The sequence below is a fragment of the Anarrhichthys ocellatus genome, unplaced genomic scaffold (assembly GCF_004355925.1).
Source record: "Anarrhichthys ocellatus isolate YVR2014 unplaced genomic scaffold, GSC_Weel_1.0 scaffold88, whole genome shotgun sequence".
NCBI lineage: Eukaryota > Metazoa > Chordata > Actinopteri > Perciformes > Anarhichadidae > Anarrhichthys > Anarrhichthys ocellatus.
This window is the reverse complement of record NW_022280118.1, coordinates 390,500-405,150: the sequence shown is the minus strand read 5'-3', so window position 1 is coordinate 405,150 and position 14,651 is coordinate 390,500. Positions and strand designations below refer to the sequence as shown.

Below are 14,651 nucleotides of genomic sequence, written 5' to 3'. Positions count from 1 at the left end.
TGTATATAAAAATAGAATCATTATTTTTAATTAGTGCTGGGCAACGATTAAAATATTTAATCGCATGGATTTGTTGCGATTAATCGCATTGTTATGGCAAAGTTCAATAATGAATTCAAAAGTAGTGTATTGCGCACTTTTATTTTAAAAGTACTGCTATATGAACAAAAGGGCAATAACAGTTGGTTCACGAGATGCAGGTAGCATGTTTTATACTTAATGTGAATATAATTTATACTTTGTTGGCATCTTATTCTGAAAACCGGATGTTCGTCTGAAGAAACCAGATATTGTCTCACGTTAATCTTTTCGCTAACTTTCAAAGTCCTTCGCTCGCTCCCGATCTGTGCCGTTTAAATGCGTTTACCGTGAATTTCAGCATATAGGTGCACTAAAATTACTGACTATAGGATGTTTGCTGGCTTTTATCCCACTGTTCTTGTTATCCTCTTGTTGTTATGTCTATGTATTGTCTCTTGTCTTTCAATAGAAAAAAAAAAAATTATAATAAATTTAAAAAATGCGTTAACGCGCGATAAAATAATTGTCGGCGTTAATTAATGAATGCGTTAACGCAAAATTAACGCGTTAACTTGCCCAGCACTATTTTTAATACTTGGAGTAAAATAATTTGCAGTCAATGACTGCCTGAAGTCTGGCACCATAGACATCACCAAACGCTGCGTTACCTCCCTTGAGATGCTTTGCCTTTGACTGCAGCCTCCTTCAGCTGCTGCTTGTTTGTGGGTCTTTCTGCCCTCAGTTTTATCTTCAGAAAGTAAAAAGCCTGCTCACTTGGGTTGAGATCAGGCGACTGACATCGCCAATTGAAGAATATTCCATTCCTTTGCCTTGAGAAGCTCTTGTGTTATGTTCTCAGTATGTTTTAGGTCATAATCCTGTGCACTGTGAAGCGCCGTCCAATCAGTTTTGTAGCATTAGTCTGAATCTGAGCAGATAGGTTAGCCCAAAACACCTTTTAAAATCATCCTGCTGCTTCTATGAGCTGTGACATCACCAATGAACACCAGTGACCCAGTTCCATTGGCAGCCATACATGCCCATATAAAGCACTGCCTCCGCCATGTTAGACAGATGATGTGGTATGCTTCAGATCATGAGCCGTTCCTTTCCTTCTCCACACTTTTCTCTTCCCATCATTCTGGTACAAGTTCATCTTGGTGTCATCTGTCCAAAGAATCTTTTTCCCAAACTGGTCAGGCTTTTTCAGATGTTTTCTGTTAAAGTCTCATCAAGCCTTCCTGTTCTTGAGCGTCACCAGTGGTTTGCACCTTGTTGTATTTAGATTCATTAAGGCGTCTCTTGATTGTAGACTTTGACAATGACACTCTACCTCCTCCAGAGTGTTCTTGACTTCAGTAGATGTTATGAAGGGTTTTTCTTCACCAAGGAAAGAATTCTGCGATCATCCACTTTAGATGTCTTCCGTGGTCTTCTGGGCCTTTTGGTGTCAGTGAATTCCTTCTTTTTAAGAATATACCACTGTTTAATTGGCCAATCCTAATGTTTCTGCTGTCTGACTGATGGTTTAAGTGTTTTCAGCCTAATAATGGCCTCCTTCACTTGCATTGATACCTCTTTGGTTTCATGCTGAGAGTTCCACAGACCAGCTAATTTAACATTTTGAATCCTATTGTCGGCATCATTTGTCAAGAAATAGAGACAGAACCGACCACATCTGGCCATGAAAATGTGGGTGGCTGTGTAAAAATGGCCGTAATTCCATAACGGTTCATGTAATATTTAAGTTATATCCATTGAATTAAAGCTGAAAGTCTGCACTTCAACCACATATTGACTGATTCGTTTCAAATCCACTGGAGTCGAGTAAAGAGGTAAAATTAGAAAAACTATGTCACAGTCCAAATACTTCTGGCCCTGACTGTATATTGGACTCTATGTTCTCTGATGTACTCTGCTGCGTACTGTTGTACTGTACTGTAATCTGCTATGTTACTTTCTGTCCTCCTGCAGTATCTGCTGTGCAGCCGTTTTATTTCCTATTTTATATGCAGCCCATTTGACTGAAGAGGGTTTTTTTCACAGCCCACAGGTCTCTGATGGGTTTCCATAAAGACAGCCGGGTCGGCGCTGTCACTTCATCGTTCTCGGTCACGCCAGCTCGCTGACCAGAGAGAGACCCCCGTTACACATCCACACCTCGTTAACTTTTTAGAGGTCATATGTAGAAGACTGCTGCTGCTGTAGTTACAGGCTGCGATTACATTATTCCCATCATCTTTGTGCAGATAAAGAGCCGCAGCGAGTCACAGTTCAAATCCAGTCAAACAGGAATACAGGAGAGAAAACAACCAGCTTTACGGGCCGCCAACAGCCGAGAGCTGTCGGACAACACAGTAACACCAACCATCAACTTTTACTCTGGTTGCTGTAAAAGAGCTGACATCGCCACTATGTTCACTCCGGGTCTTTTATTTGTTGATTTAATTGATCGTCACCCACTTTGGACAGTTATCTGATTGCAGAAACGTTCCTGTCTCCTTTAACAGCTAAATAAACAAGAACTTTAACTCAGGTGATTAACGAGGACAGGGGCCACTTCTTTGAGAACTCGTTATCTCTGGACGGCCTGGAGGATTTTTTTTCTTGAAATTAGGCGTAAACATCCACCTGGAGTCAAGAATGAAGTGATTAGATTTGGTTGTCAAAGGTCACCTCACTTATGTCCCATTCTCATGAACGGGATGTCCCAGGAAGGCCTTAGGGGAAGTTCTTCAAATTTGGCACACACTTCCATAAGACCTCAAGGAGGAACTTATTAGAATTTGGTGGTCAAATGTCACACACACACACAAATGTCTAATAGGATGAAAAGAGTAAATATATTGGGAGCGTTTCACTGACATGTTATGGATGAAATGAGCAAAGTAATCAGTAGATTAATAAGGTAAATAAGCATTAGTATGATGCCATTCACACCTCAAGATTGTGGCCTAACTAGAAGTTTTTCAAGATCTAGATCAGGTTAATACCAGGTGGAGATTGTGTCTACAACACAACCAGGCACAAGAGCTAATCCCCAAGATTTGAATGAGTGGCCCATAGATGGCCACTGCAGTAAAAGGAGTCCAGATCCCAGCATCCAGCAGCACACCGCTTCGCCGAAATGCTGCAGAGTGTCTGAAGCGACCGACTCGTCATCTCAACTGTCCTCATCGTCTAATGGCAGAGATATTAAATGACAACATCTTTTAATCTTATGAATATGAGGCCAGGCAGTCACGCCAATACACATCAGCCTGCAGAACATCCTGTTAGCGTTATGAGCTCTCTGCCGCTGCCGCCGTCTGCTCCTCACCTCCATTATACGGCCGTGATGGGCCGGCTTCCCAGGCCCAAATTAAAAGAAGAGGAAAAGAGTCCTTGGCGATGCGGCCACGTCGATGGAAATTAGCCTAAGTGTTGTCATTAATATTTCCCGGCGCGCGGGCTAATGTCTGCATCGTAATGTTAAGAACAGGATATCCCCTCAGTATCTGCTGAGGAAGGCTCTTTGGGGAGTTGGAGAAAACCTTTATGTGTTCAGAGATGAAGGCTAATGTTCAAAGTAAGTCAAGTTTTAGATTTAGTGTCAGGCTGCCTTTTTTCAGTTTAGTTCCTTCACTGAGGAGACGGCTCCAAGCTTCTGGGTCCTACAGTCTGACTCATTCAGGGAGTGCTTTCATTTATCTGACATCCAGGTTGTCCTAGATATACAAAAAAACTGAAAAACAAGCTCCAGTGGACTGATGGAGCTGTTTGGATGAGAGATGGTTTTTGTTTTCGGATTTTTCCCAAATTATCTCTCAAACTCCCTCGGGCGCTGTCTCAAAGTGATGTTCTTCATGTGTTCTAAAATCCATTTAAAGTATTAGGAAGAAGAAGAAACTGGTGAGAGTTGACAAGTGTCTGTGTTCATTGTCTTCTAACGGATGACTTGGTGTGTGAAGTGTTTTTACTTTCTGTCCTCCAGGTGACCTCTTACTCATTCAGACGCCATCCTTCTGCTGTGACCTTTGACCTTCCTCTTGTGGATTTTTGTTGTAGTTGTTAAACTCTTTGTTTGTGTTTCAGGGTTTCGGCGACGGCTCCATCCTGCCAGAAGACCTTCATCAGGAGGAGGAGGAGGAAGACGAGGAGCCAGAACTTATCCTGGACGGAGGTCTGCCTCGCTACTCCTCCTTCTCTCTGGCCTCCGATCTCCTGCCTCTGGAGGAGGGCAGGGAGATGGCTGTGGACGAGGATTTGGAGGAAGAGGAGGAGGTGAAGACGAAGAAGCAGGAGACAATGGAGGAGAGCGTGGGCTCCCTCCCTAAGAGACCTCCTCCGTCTTGGGAGGAGTGGAAGCTCACCTCCAGCTGGTCCAGTAGAGCAGAGGAGGTGAGGGTGTGGAGCGATGATGCACGTAAATATTTATTCCACGCTGAGCGAGCCAGGTAGTGTTAGGGACGTCACTTCGCCGTTTTATAGTTGAAGCCAAACCGAAGCTTCACGTTTCCTGCAAATGTTTCAAATTATAAGCCAGGAAAGTGAGTACAAACAAGTTGTCTCAATGGCATCAAGATCTTTTATTTTGAAAGACCTTCTGTGGAGAAGAGAAACATGTGTCAGGTAGGAAATACAGGGGATGTAGAAATGGGAATGACATGCAAAACAAAGATGTCTGAGTGGAATAAAACCAGGAACGTTGTGGTTTTATCAAAACGCTTATAAGCCACCAGAACGCTGCATCTCCTTCCATTTGAAGATCTCAAAACATTACAAACTTGCAATTGGTATGAATGTCATTTATCTATTCTGCAGGTAAGTTGTGTGTTTTAAACTGTATTTGTTTTGTCTGCTTTATATTGTTTACCGGTATACATTTCTTGTACACAGGTCTCTCTCAAATTGTCCTGTTTATCTTTTACTTTGAAACACTTGCAGCAAACATTAAGCTTAAGTGGCGGTAAATTGCAATCAAAAAAGGTCAAAGTAGTGACAGGAATTAGTAAGTGATAGAAAATAGTGTTTGTCGACATGACTCTGTTGTTGTACTTTGAAAATTAGCACATTTTACTACATTTTTACTTTATTTGAGAAATTACTTTATTTACACATCAGTGTTTCCACACACATTTTGGAGTAACATGCAGCAATTTCTCATTGGTATATTGATCCTTCCTTTCTGGTATTGCAATTTAATCTGACATTTTTTCAAAATGATTTGTATTCATTGTTTGTGTTTTCAGAAGCAGGAAGAGCTCAGCGGGAGAGAAGAGGAGGAGGAGGAGGAGGAAGACCAGCTGAGATCAGACCACGACAGCATTGTGTCCATAGGAAACCTGATTGTTGGTGAGAAAGAGAATTTTAAATCATACACAAAGATGTTTGCTACAGAAGGCCGTAGAGCCGCTGCATGAAGGTGATATTCTTTGCAAAAGTTTTGTTTGCGACTCCAATTGATTTTAAGATACATACATAAACAACATACCTGCAAGTCTATAGACTTTAAATATCCAAACCAAAGAACATTGATTCTATAGTGTAGGATATATACAGATAAAATCTACAACTAAAACTACAGTAAAACCGTTAATTGAGTCGACTTTGAGAAGACATTATGTAATACATAACCCTAAGCTTTCTACCATAAAGTGTCAGTTTTTATTTTGTTACCGCAGAATGATTTGAGAAGAAGACAGCCTGTTGTGTTGAGATCACAAGACAACAAGGCTTTATAGATTATGACATGATTGTGATAGATAACAAGTTCAGATGTCACTGTAATTGCATTTGTGTGATGCACGTGATATGTTGTAAAAGTGTTCAATGCTGCGACGCCACACAGTGCTGCAAGTGTGCATCGAACTTTCAAAATAAAAGAGAGGAGAGAAAGAAAAGGTGCGATGGCATCCAGCTGTTTTTTTTTTTTTTAATGCACTTTTTCATTTTGTCCATAAAAAACAGCTCCATGGAATAAAGACGCAAGTTGTTTGTGTGGATAAAAGTAGTTTGGTGAATAAACGATGATGTCCAAGTAGCATTAACTCTTTATCTCCATCGACACATTAAACTTATATTCACACCACCTAGTGGGCAGAAACAAGCATTCGATCAAATCATTCATTCCTTTTATTTTGCAGATTGTTTTGTAACGGTGATTGAAATTTGCAATAATATAGATGGAAACATGCGGCAGAGGTAGAGAGGGTGTGTTTGACATCCTGCTAATCTGTCTTTACTAATATATTGTGTGTGTGTGTGTGTGTGTGTGTGTGTGTGTGTGTGCGCGCGCGCGCGCGCAGGTATTTCAGACTCCAGAGACAGTGAAGCAGACTCTGAACTCACGCTGACAGACACCGACACAGAGTCAGTATCTACTGCACCTCCCCATCCACCCTCTCCTCCTCTCTCTCTTCCCCTTGCTTTCAATAAATCACCTATTTATCCTCCTCTGTCTTGTCCTCTTGCTGTCCCTCAGTCACCTCCTCTTTGTCCTCGTCTCTCTCTCTTCCCCTTGCTTTCAATAAGTCACCTCTTTATCCTCCTCTGTCTTGTCCTCTTGCTGTCCCTCAGTCACCTCCTCTGTCTCTTCCCCTTGCTTTCAATAAGTCACCTCCTCTTTGTCCTCCTCTCTCTCTCTTCCCCTTGCTGTCCATAAGTCACCTTATTTTTGTCCTCCTCTGTCTTGTCCTCTTGCTTTCCTTCCATCACCTCTTCTTTGTCCTCCCCTTGCTGTCCCTCAGTCACCTCCTCTTTGTCCTCCTCTGTCTCTTCCCCTTGCTTTCAATAAGTCACCTCCTACTTGTCCTCTCTCTCTTCCCTTTGCTGTCCATAAGTCACCTCCTACTTGTCCTGTCTCTTCCCCCTTGCTTTCCCTCCATCACCTTTTTTGTCTCCTCCCCTTATTATCTCCTCTGTCATCTTCTCTTAATCCTCCACCTCCTCTCCGTCTCCTCCTCTGTTGTCTCTGTGTCTCCTTGTGGTTACACATGTCATGGTAAACTGGTGTATACTGGTATACATCCTGTATGTGTGTCACACTGAGCATCTAGTTTGTTCTCATCAATCTGATTTTTCCTTGAGAATCATATAAATCAAACATCACTGAACCATTTTCTTATTAAAGTATTATTACTTATGCCGTGTTCACACCAAACGCAGCGCGAATAATTTGCACGAGTAGATTACATACAAAGTCTATACACAGACACGATGAGACTGGAGTGACGCGTATTCGCGTTTGCGCACCGCGAATGACAAAAAAAACTCGTGACGCTGCGGCGCGATAGCCTATCAGCGTTGAGATGCTCCCCCTCTCATCAGTGACGTCCTGCCGTTGTTGAATCAGGAAACAAATACTGTAGCCGTCTGTGTTTACCCAGAGCTCTACGATACCTCATATCAATAGAGACCGGACCAAACTATGTGTATAAATGTGTGTGTGTATAAACCTAATGGTACAAACAATGAAAAAGACGCTGCCGTATTTACTCCGAGATGACGTTATTTTGAGTGTTGATGGAGCTGCTACAATGTTAGCATAGCCTAGCACCGATCGAAAACAAGTATTATAAAAGTTATTTGCTTGTAGTCTTGCGGAGAGAACTAACTAGCCATGAATTCAAACTTTTTACAAATTGGCATCATTACGTAGTATTTTGGCGTCCTTTTTGTCCGTTTATTGCAGTTTATTCACAGCAAAATTCTCCTCCAGATGATGTTGTAAACCCAGACAAGAAGGCGTTTAGTTTCCCGGGATATCTGGGAACAAGTGCTCAGCAGAAATAGAGGTTATCTCTTCCATGGTTGATGGCGAAAATAAATGGCTTAAGTTGATAACTGCTTTCAGGGCGATAAGCCACGCCCCCTCTCTGGTGCATCTAGCGCAGATGGCACGAATCACGTGAATGACCACAAATGATCCCCCGCCAGTCATTTGGTGTGAACACGGCATAACAGACGTCTTTATTTATTATCTTTCATTTCAAGTGGGGCTGGGGGATGAGCCCTAAATATATGCTGTTTTATTTTTGGATGTTTTCTGCTAGATCAATAAATAGTCTTAATGAAGTAACACATGGTGAAGCCTATTTTGAACTTCATTGTAAAGGAGAACTGGTTCTCAAATGACTTATCTGGTGATTTTAAAGGGCAAAATGGTCGTAACAGTTTCAAGTAAAATTCAAATTGATATAAATACATTTCTCATTTCTATTTATGCACATAGTGAATCACATTGAACTGAGTGGTGATGTAAAAACTAAACCTGCAATGTGTGAAAGATGTTCCCTCAGAATATTTCACATCAGAATGTCTGAGAGATTTGAGTTAGTATACGTTTGTTATTATCAGTTTAGACGCAGTAATTGTGTATCATGATATCGCGAGATATGATATTATCACAACAGACGTGAAATGATCGTATTTAATTATCAAATTTGAAGGTTTATCCATATTTGTCTTTGCCATATTGTTATGGCTGCACAAATCTATCTGATGGCAATATATGCTACGTGTTGTGCATCATTTTAGACCTGTCACCATAACATTCAGCGTGACAGATTACATACAGTTGTGTGAAAAAGTGTTTGCCCCCTTCCTGATTTCTTATTTTTTTGCATGTTTGTCACACTTAAATGTTTCAGATCATCAAACAAATTTAAATATTAGACAAAGATAACACAAGTAAACACAAAATGCAGTTTTTAAATGAAGGTTTTTATTATTAAGGGGGAGAAAAATCCAAACCTACATGGCCCTGTGTCAAAAAGTGATTGCCCCCTAAACCTAATAACTGGTTGTTGCCACCCTTAGCAGCAACAACTGCAATCAAGCGTTTGCGATAACTGGCAATGAGTCTTTTACAGCGCTGTAGAGGAATTTTGGCCCACTCATCTTTGCAGAATTGTTGTAATTCAGCCACATTGGAGGGTTTTCGAGCATGAACCGCCTTTTTAAGGTCATGCCACAGCATCTCAATCGGATTCAGGTCAGGACTTTGACTAGGCCACTCCAAAGTCTTCATTTTGTTTTTCTTAAGCCATTCAGAGGTGGACTTGCTGGTGTGTTTTGGATCATTGTCCTGCTGCAGAACCCAAGTGCGCTTCAGCTTGAGGTCACGAACAGATGGCCGGACATTCTCTTTCAGGATTTTTTGGTAGACAGCAGAATTCATGGTTCCATTTACCACAGCAAGTCTTCCAGGTCCTGAAGCAGCAAAACAGCCCCAGACCATCACACTACCACCACCATATTTTACTGTTGGTATGATGTTCCTTTTCTGAAATGCCGTGTTACTTTTACGCCAGATGTAATGGGACATACACCTTCCAAAAAGTTCAACTTTTGTCTCGTCAGTCCGCAGAGTATTTTCCCAAAAGTCTTGGGGATCATCAAGATGTTTTCTGGCAAAACTGAGACGAGCCTTTATGTTCTTTTTGCTCAGCAGTGGTTTTCGTCTTGGAACTCTGCCATGCAGGCCATTTTTGCCCAGTCTCTTTCTTATGGTGGAGTCATGAACACTGACCTTAATTGAGGCAAGTGAGGCCTGCAGTTCTTTGGATGTTGTTCTGGGGTCTTTTGTGACCTCTTGGATGAGTCGTCGCTGCGCTCTTGGGGTAATTTTGGTCGGCCGGCTACTCCTGGGAAGGTTCACCATTGTTCCATGTTTTCGCCATTTGTGGATAATGGCTCTCACTGTGGTTCGCTGGAGTCCCAAAGATTTAGAAATGGCTTTGTAACCTTTTCCAGACTGATAGATCTCAATTACTTTGTTTCTCATTTGTTCCTGAATTTCTTTGGATCGCAGCATGATGTCTAGCTTTTGAGGATCTTTTGGTCTACCTCACTTTGTCAGGCAGGTCCTATTTAAGTGATTTCTTGATTGAGAACAGGTGTGGCAGTAATCAGGCCTGGGTATGGCTAGAGAAATTGAACTCAGCTTTCCAAAGATGTGATAAACCACAGTTAATTTGTTTTAACAGGGGGGGCAATCACTTTTTCACACAGGGCCATGTAGGTTTGGCTTTTTTTTTCCCCTTAATAATAAAAACCATTTAAAAACTGCATTTTGTGTTTACTTGTGTTATCTTTGTCTAATATTTAAATTTGTTTGATGACCTGAAACATTTAAGTGTGACAAACATGCTAAAAAATAAGAAATCAGGAAGGGGGCAAACACTTTTTCACACAACTGTACTTTGGGACTTCCACCAGCTCTATGAGTTTGAGCTGCACAGCATGATGACTGATCCAGGTTCCAGTGAGATGTCAATAAAGACAAACCTACTTTTCCAAATTCTATTTCCCATCTCGTCGGCTCATTATGCTCGATCTGCTTCCAATTTCAGCATCTCAGTAACTGATTATAAGACAGAAATCACACCAGTGAAGAAGTCAACGGGTGAAAAATGTTTTTTCTTGTCTTCTCTCTCTCCGTGGAGGTCCGTCAGGACGGTTGACACTGAAAGAAGGAAGAGGCGGAGCCAGGGAGGAGCCTTTCTACCAATCAGAGGAGGCCACGGGTGAGGAGACCTGCTTCATCTGCAGCACCTCCAGTTAGAATGAGCCCGCAGAATCCCTGTAGCTAACTCTTTGTGTGCGTTCACAGCGATCTTCCTGAAAGAGAGGAGGGCGAGGGAGAGGAAACGCCGGCCTTCAGTCACTGGGGACCCCCCCCGCAGGTAACACGCACGCACATAACCAGCGTGGCGTTTTTTATGTTTGTTTTATAGCAGCTTGAATGACGCGACCAAACATTTTGGGGCTTTTCTTGTACACACGTTGTATTCACAGCCGTTTGGAGGCATAAACACAGAGCTGAATTGTTTATTGTTTGACTTTTCCCAGAATCCACATTTTGAAATATGCAAAAAGAGTCAACATTTTTACATACGGTAAAGAGTACAATAACATCAAAACCCCTTCATATGCAAAACATTAAAAAAAAATTTGAACAATTAAAATCATTGAACAGACAAACCACAATAATCTCAGTTCATCTAAACATCCATTATGCAAAAAAAAAGTTTTGTGCTTTATTTTCCAGGCCTCTCTTTAAGAACCCCAATAGCTGCTTCTTAAATCTTCTGTTGTTGAGTCTTTAGATATAACACACAGCAGACTGTCCCACTGAGATATGGCTCATTACTGTTTTCATAGCCTTGGCCTCCTCACCTGCCTTGTTTGATAGCTGTGTGTTTTACCTCCTCTGAGAGGAGTCTACTTGAACGTTTTAATCACCACTCGAATGTTCAGTTGTGACTCGTGTCCAGTCACTGAGGTCCATCTTTCCAACGGAGCCAAACCGCACGGGGAGAAATGTAACACGTGTTTGGGTCCCAAGCTTTTAGCCTGTCATCAACACGCTTAATAAAGACTCACTCTGTCAGTTATAGACCATCCACCGGAGCTCCACATCCACCATCACCTCCTTTTTCCTCTTCCATTTCTCTCCTCCTCTGTCTCTTCCTGTTAACTTTTCCCGCATCACCTCCCCCTCCTCTGTCCTCCATCACCTCCTCTGTCCCTAGTTGTTTTGCAGTCCTGTGTCGCCCTCTTCTGGTCACCTGTGTCACAGTATACTGGTGTATACTGGTATGCATGTGTGGTAAATTGTGTTCTTCAAGCATCAGTCTGTTTCATTCCTTTATGAATGTAGAAATGAAACATTGAACGCTGATTAACCACCATCCACATACTTAGTAAAACAAACAGAATTTCCAATACCAATAAAGTCTTGTAGCAAAGGCCTTTTTGACTGTCATCCCAACGCTGGAACGACAGCATTACAAGCATTCAAAAACATTCTCCCTCTTGTGCCGACTCGGTATTCCGGCCACAAAGGCAGGTCAGCAGTTGTGACGGCAGAAATATGAAGGACTGTTGCTGTTTGTCTGTTCCACGTTTGGTGTTTTTAGTGCTTCTATGTGCCTCTCTGACCATCCGGGGGAGGTATTTCGGGGTAATTAAAACTTTCTTCTGCCCCTGCAGGGTGGAGGTGTGGCCTGAAGAGGGCCAGTCCTTGGGTCTGAGCATCGTGGGAGGTCAACATGTCATCAAGCGTCTGAGGAACGGCGAGGAGCTGAAAGGAATCTTCATCAAACAGGTTTTAAAGAGCAGCCCTGCCGCCAAAACGCAGTGCCTGAAGACCGGAGACAAGATCCTGGAGGTAGGGCCGGGTCCAATACCTGGGTCCAATACCTGGGTCTAATTCCTGGGTCTACAGTTTTAACACCTGAGATAGACATCGGGACAATTTTGAGATATGAACCCAAACACTATTCCCCCTGTGTGTAGGTGTCAGGCGTGGACCTACGAGTGGCCAGTCACGAGGAGGCGGTCAATGCCATCAAATCAGCCCCGAGCCCCGTCGTCTTCATCGTCCAGAGCCTGTCGGCGACTCCACGGGTACTAATGAACACTCACACACACACACACACACACACACACACCGTAAACCGCTGTCAGACAGGATGAGTATTACAGGAGGAGGCGGCGGGATATAATCCTTTTTACACTCCTGTAATTTAACTCATCGTTCAGGACGTTTTTACCATGGTGACATTACAGATGTTATGGTCTGTAATGAACATGGACGTTAAGCAGGAGAAAGACATAAGTGAGAGACAAAAGAGATTGAGTCACAACTCAGTGAAACATGAACACACAGATATCAAACACATATTGCATCAGTCTGACTTGCACGTCTAGAGGATATCATTATCTCTGATGTCCCTCCAGAATAAATCGTTTATAAATCCACTTGGAAAACACATACAAATTCTTTAGAACTGACAATAATCCTGTTTTCCAGTTTTCTTCCGTATCAAAGTAATCTGGGGATAGTTGTCCTGGGCTCACTGCAAACAGGAGCAGCTAAAAGCTAATTCAGCGTACTTTATTTTTTTTCTGTTGCCATATTTGTTTGCAAATATGCCTAAATGTTATTGTTAGTATTTTATCATCTATCAGATTAGGGAAAAGAAACCAACATTTTTTGACTTCCTCCATCTTCACAATAAAGTACAAGGACGTCCCTCCAGACAGGATTTCAGAGACAAACAGGAGGTCGCTGCTGAAAGCACTACTGTAAAAATCACCCCACCTCCCCCTATAGACATTAATCCGGTGTGGGTTTAACAGACAAACACACACACACACTGAGTTCAGACAGGTTACAAACACATAACGTGGTACACACTCAAGTCTCACAATATGTGTGTGTGTATGTTTCAGCCTGTGTCTCTTACCGCTCCCAGCTTCAATATACACAAAGCAAAGAGGACAGAGTCTCCGGTAAGAACAGGAACTAATCCTCACGTTCGGTTTCGTGCAACAGAGTCTATGTTGGTGTGTTTTGGGGTTTTTGAGGACACTTCCAATGCTTACAATTAAATAAACAACTCCATCAGCTCTGTGGCGAAATGGGTGAAATGTCACAATATTCCCTGTCGTCTCTTCTGTCTTCATCTTTAAATTATTCACAAACAAAACCATGTCAGTCTAACGTTCTTTCTTCATGTCTCGTCTTTTTAATGACATCAAACTGTCCAGTCCAGTCCAGCAGAGGGCGGTACAGCCTCAGCACACTGGACTCATAACTCTCAGTGTATATTTTCCATCAAATAGTTGGGACACAGAGCAAGTGACTAAGTTTATTTGTTTCCTCTTCTGCAGACACCAGGTGCAGCCCCGCCCCCTATGAGACAACCTCCGCCCTACAGACCGCCCAACCAATCAGAACAGGGGTCGAATTCGGACCTGGAGCAGGCCAAAGGTCAGTACACACACGTTTATGTCAAAAATGTCTGCTCTTAGGGTGTAGTAGCCACGCTGATAATCATTTGGAGGAAACAGGAAGAGCGTCCTGTAGCTCCGCCCAGCTCTGCTTCACGTTCACAATAGAGTTCAAACTAAAACATAAAGCACATAAACATGAGGGCGAAGCTCTCCGAAGAATAAGAAACAGCCCCCAGGATTCAAAATTTTGCTACTATCCAAATATTTCGAGAGCTCACTGCATTAGAACATTCACTAGTAAAATGAAACAACACACCTTTAATTCATGTAATTGAAATTGTGTTTATTTGAGGTTTTCTTTTAATCCAGAGGGTCATATTCGCAGGGTGACAAATCTAATATTGATTATTTTAAAAATATTCATCCAGCACTGTGCTTGAGATAAAATATCTCGTCATGTTATAAATGAACAAAAAGCAGAGACAACAATCAGACTAAAATAAAACCAGTGCCTCCTGTGTGTTTGACTTAGGACATAAAGGTGTAGAAATATGGCTGGAATTAATAATGCATACAAATTCATTCATGCAGTCATGTCCGCTCTCATATCATAACTGTGATGTTATGATGATGAATGGTCAGCTTCTTCTCTGCCGGATGAACTCGGCAGGAAATGAGCATCAGGTGAATGGAACTGGAGTTTCTGGCATTCAACTCATTAGTTAAAACATACTGCTACACACACACATAAATATATACACACTATAACCAATTATAGTTTAATGTATCTGTACCCGTCATAATGCAGTCTGATTCATCTTCTCCTTCCCTGCATTACCTTAAGCTCTTCATTAGTTATGTTAGTAATGTTTTTAATATTTTCCTTTTTATACAAGATACTCTCT

The 14,651-nt window shown here is 42.0% G+C and overlaps 1 protein-coding gene across 5 annotated transcripts in view; it reads left to right on the top strand.

The window, feature by feature from the left end:
- The first annotated feature begins 557 nt into the window (after window positions 1–557).
- LOC116398734 (inaD-like protein) overlaps window positions 558–14,651 on the top strand; it is an 84,001-nt gene continuing 69,907 nt past the window's right edge. For 4 of the 5 annotated variants that reach the window (XM_031875305.1, XM_031875303.1, XM_031875304.1 and 1 more), the window contains exons 1-9: window positions 558–4,401; window positions 5,253–5,355; window positions 6,309–6,372; window positions 10,449–10,529; window positions 10,616–10,683; window positions 11,994–12,175; window positions 12,304–12,414; window positions 13,243–13,302; window positions 13,684–13,783. In XM_031875305.1, coding sequence (XP_031731165.1) covers window positions 4,249–4,401; window positions 5,253–5,355; window positions 6,309–6,372; window positions 10,449–10,529; window positions 10,616–10,683; window positions 11,994–12,175; window positions 12,304–12,414; window positions 13,243–13,302; window positions 13,684–13,783 — 922 coding nt within the window. In that variant the 5' untranslated portion in view covers window positions 558–4,248. The remainder of the gene's footprint in view (window positions 4,402–5,252; window positions 5,356–6,308; window positions 6,373–10,448; window positions 10,530–10,615; window positions 10,684–11,993; window positions 12,176–12,303; window positions 12,415–13,242; window positions 13,303–13,683; window positions 13,784–14,651) is intronic. The other variant, XM_031875306.1, reaches the window with a different exon arrangement.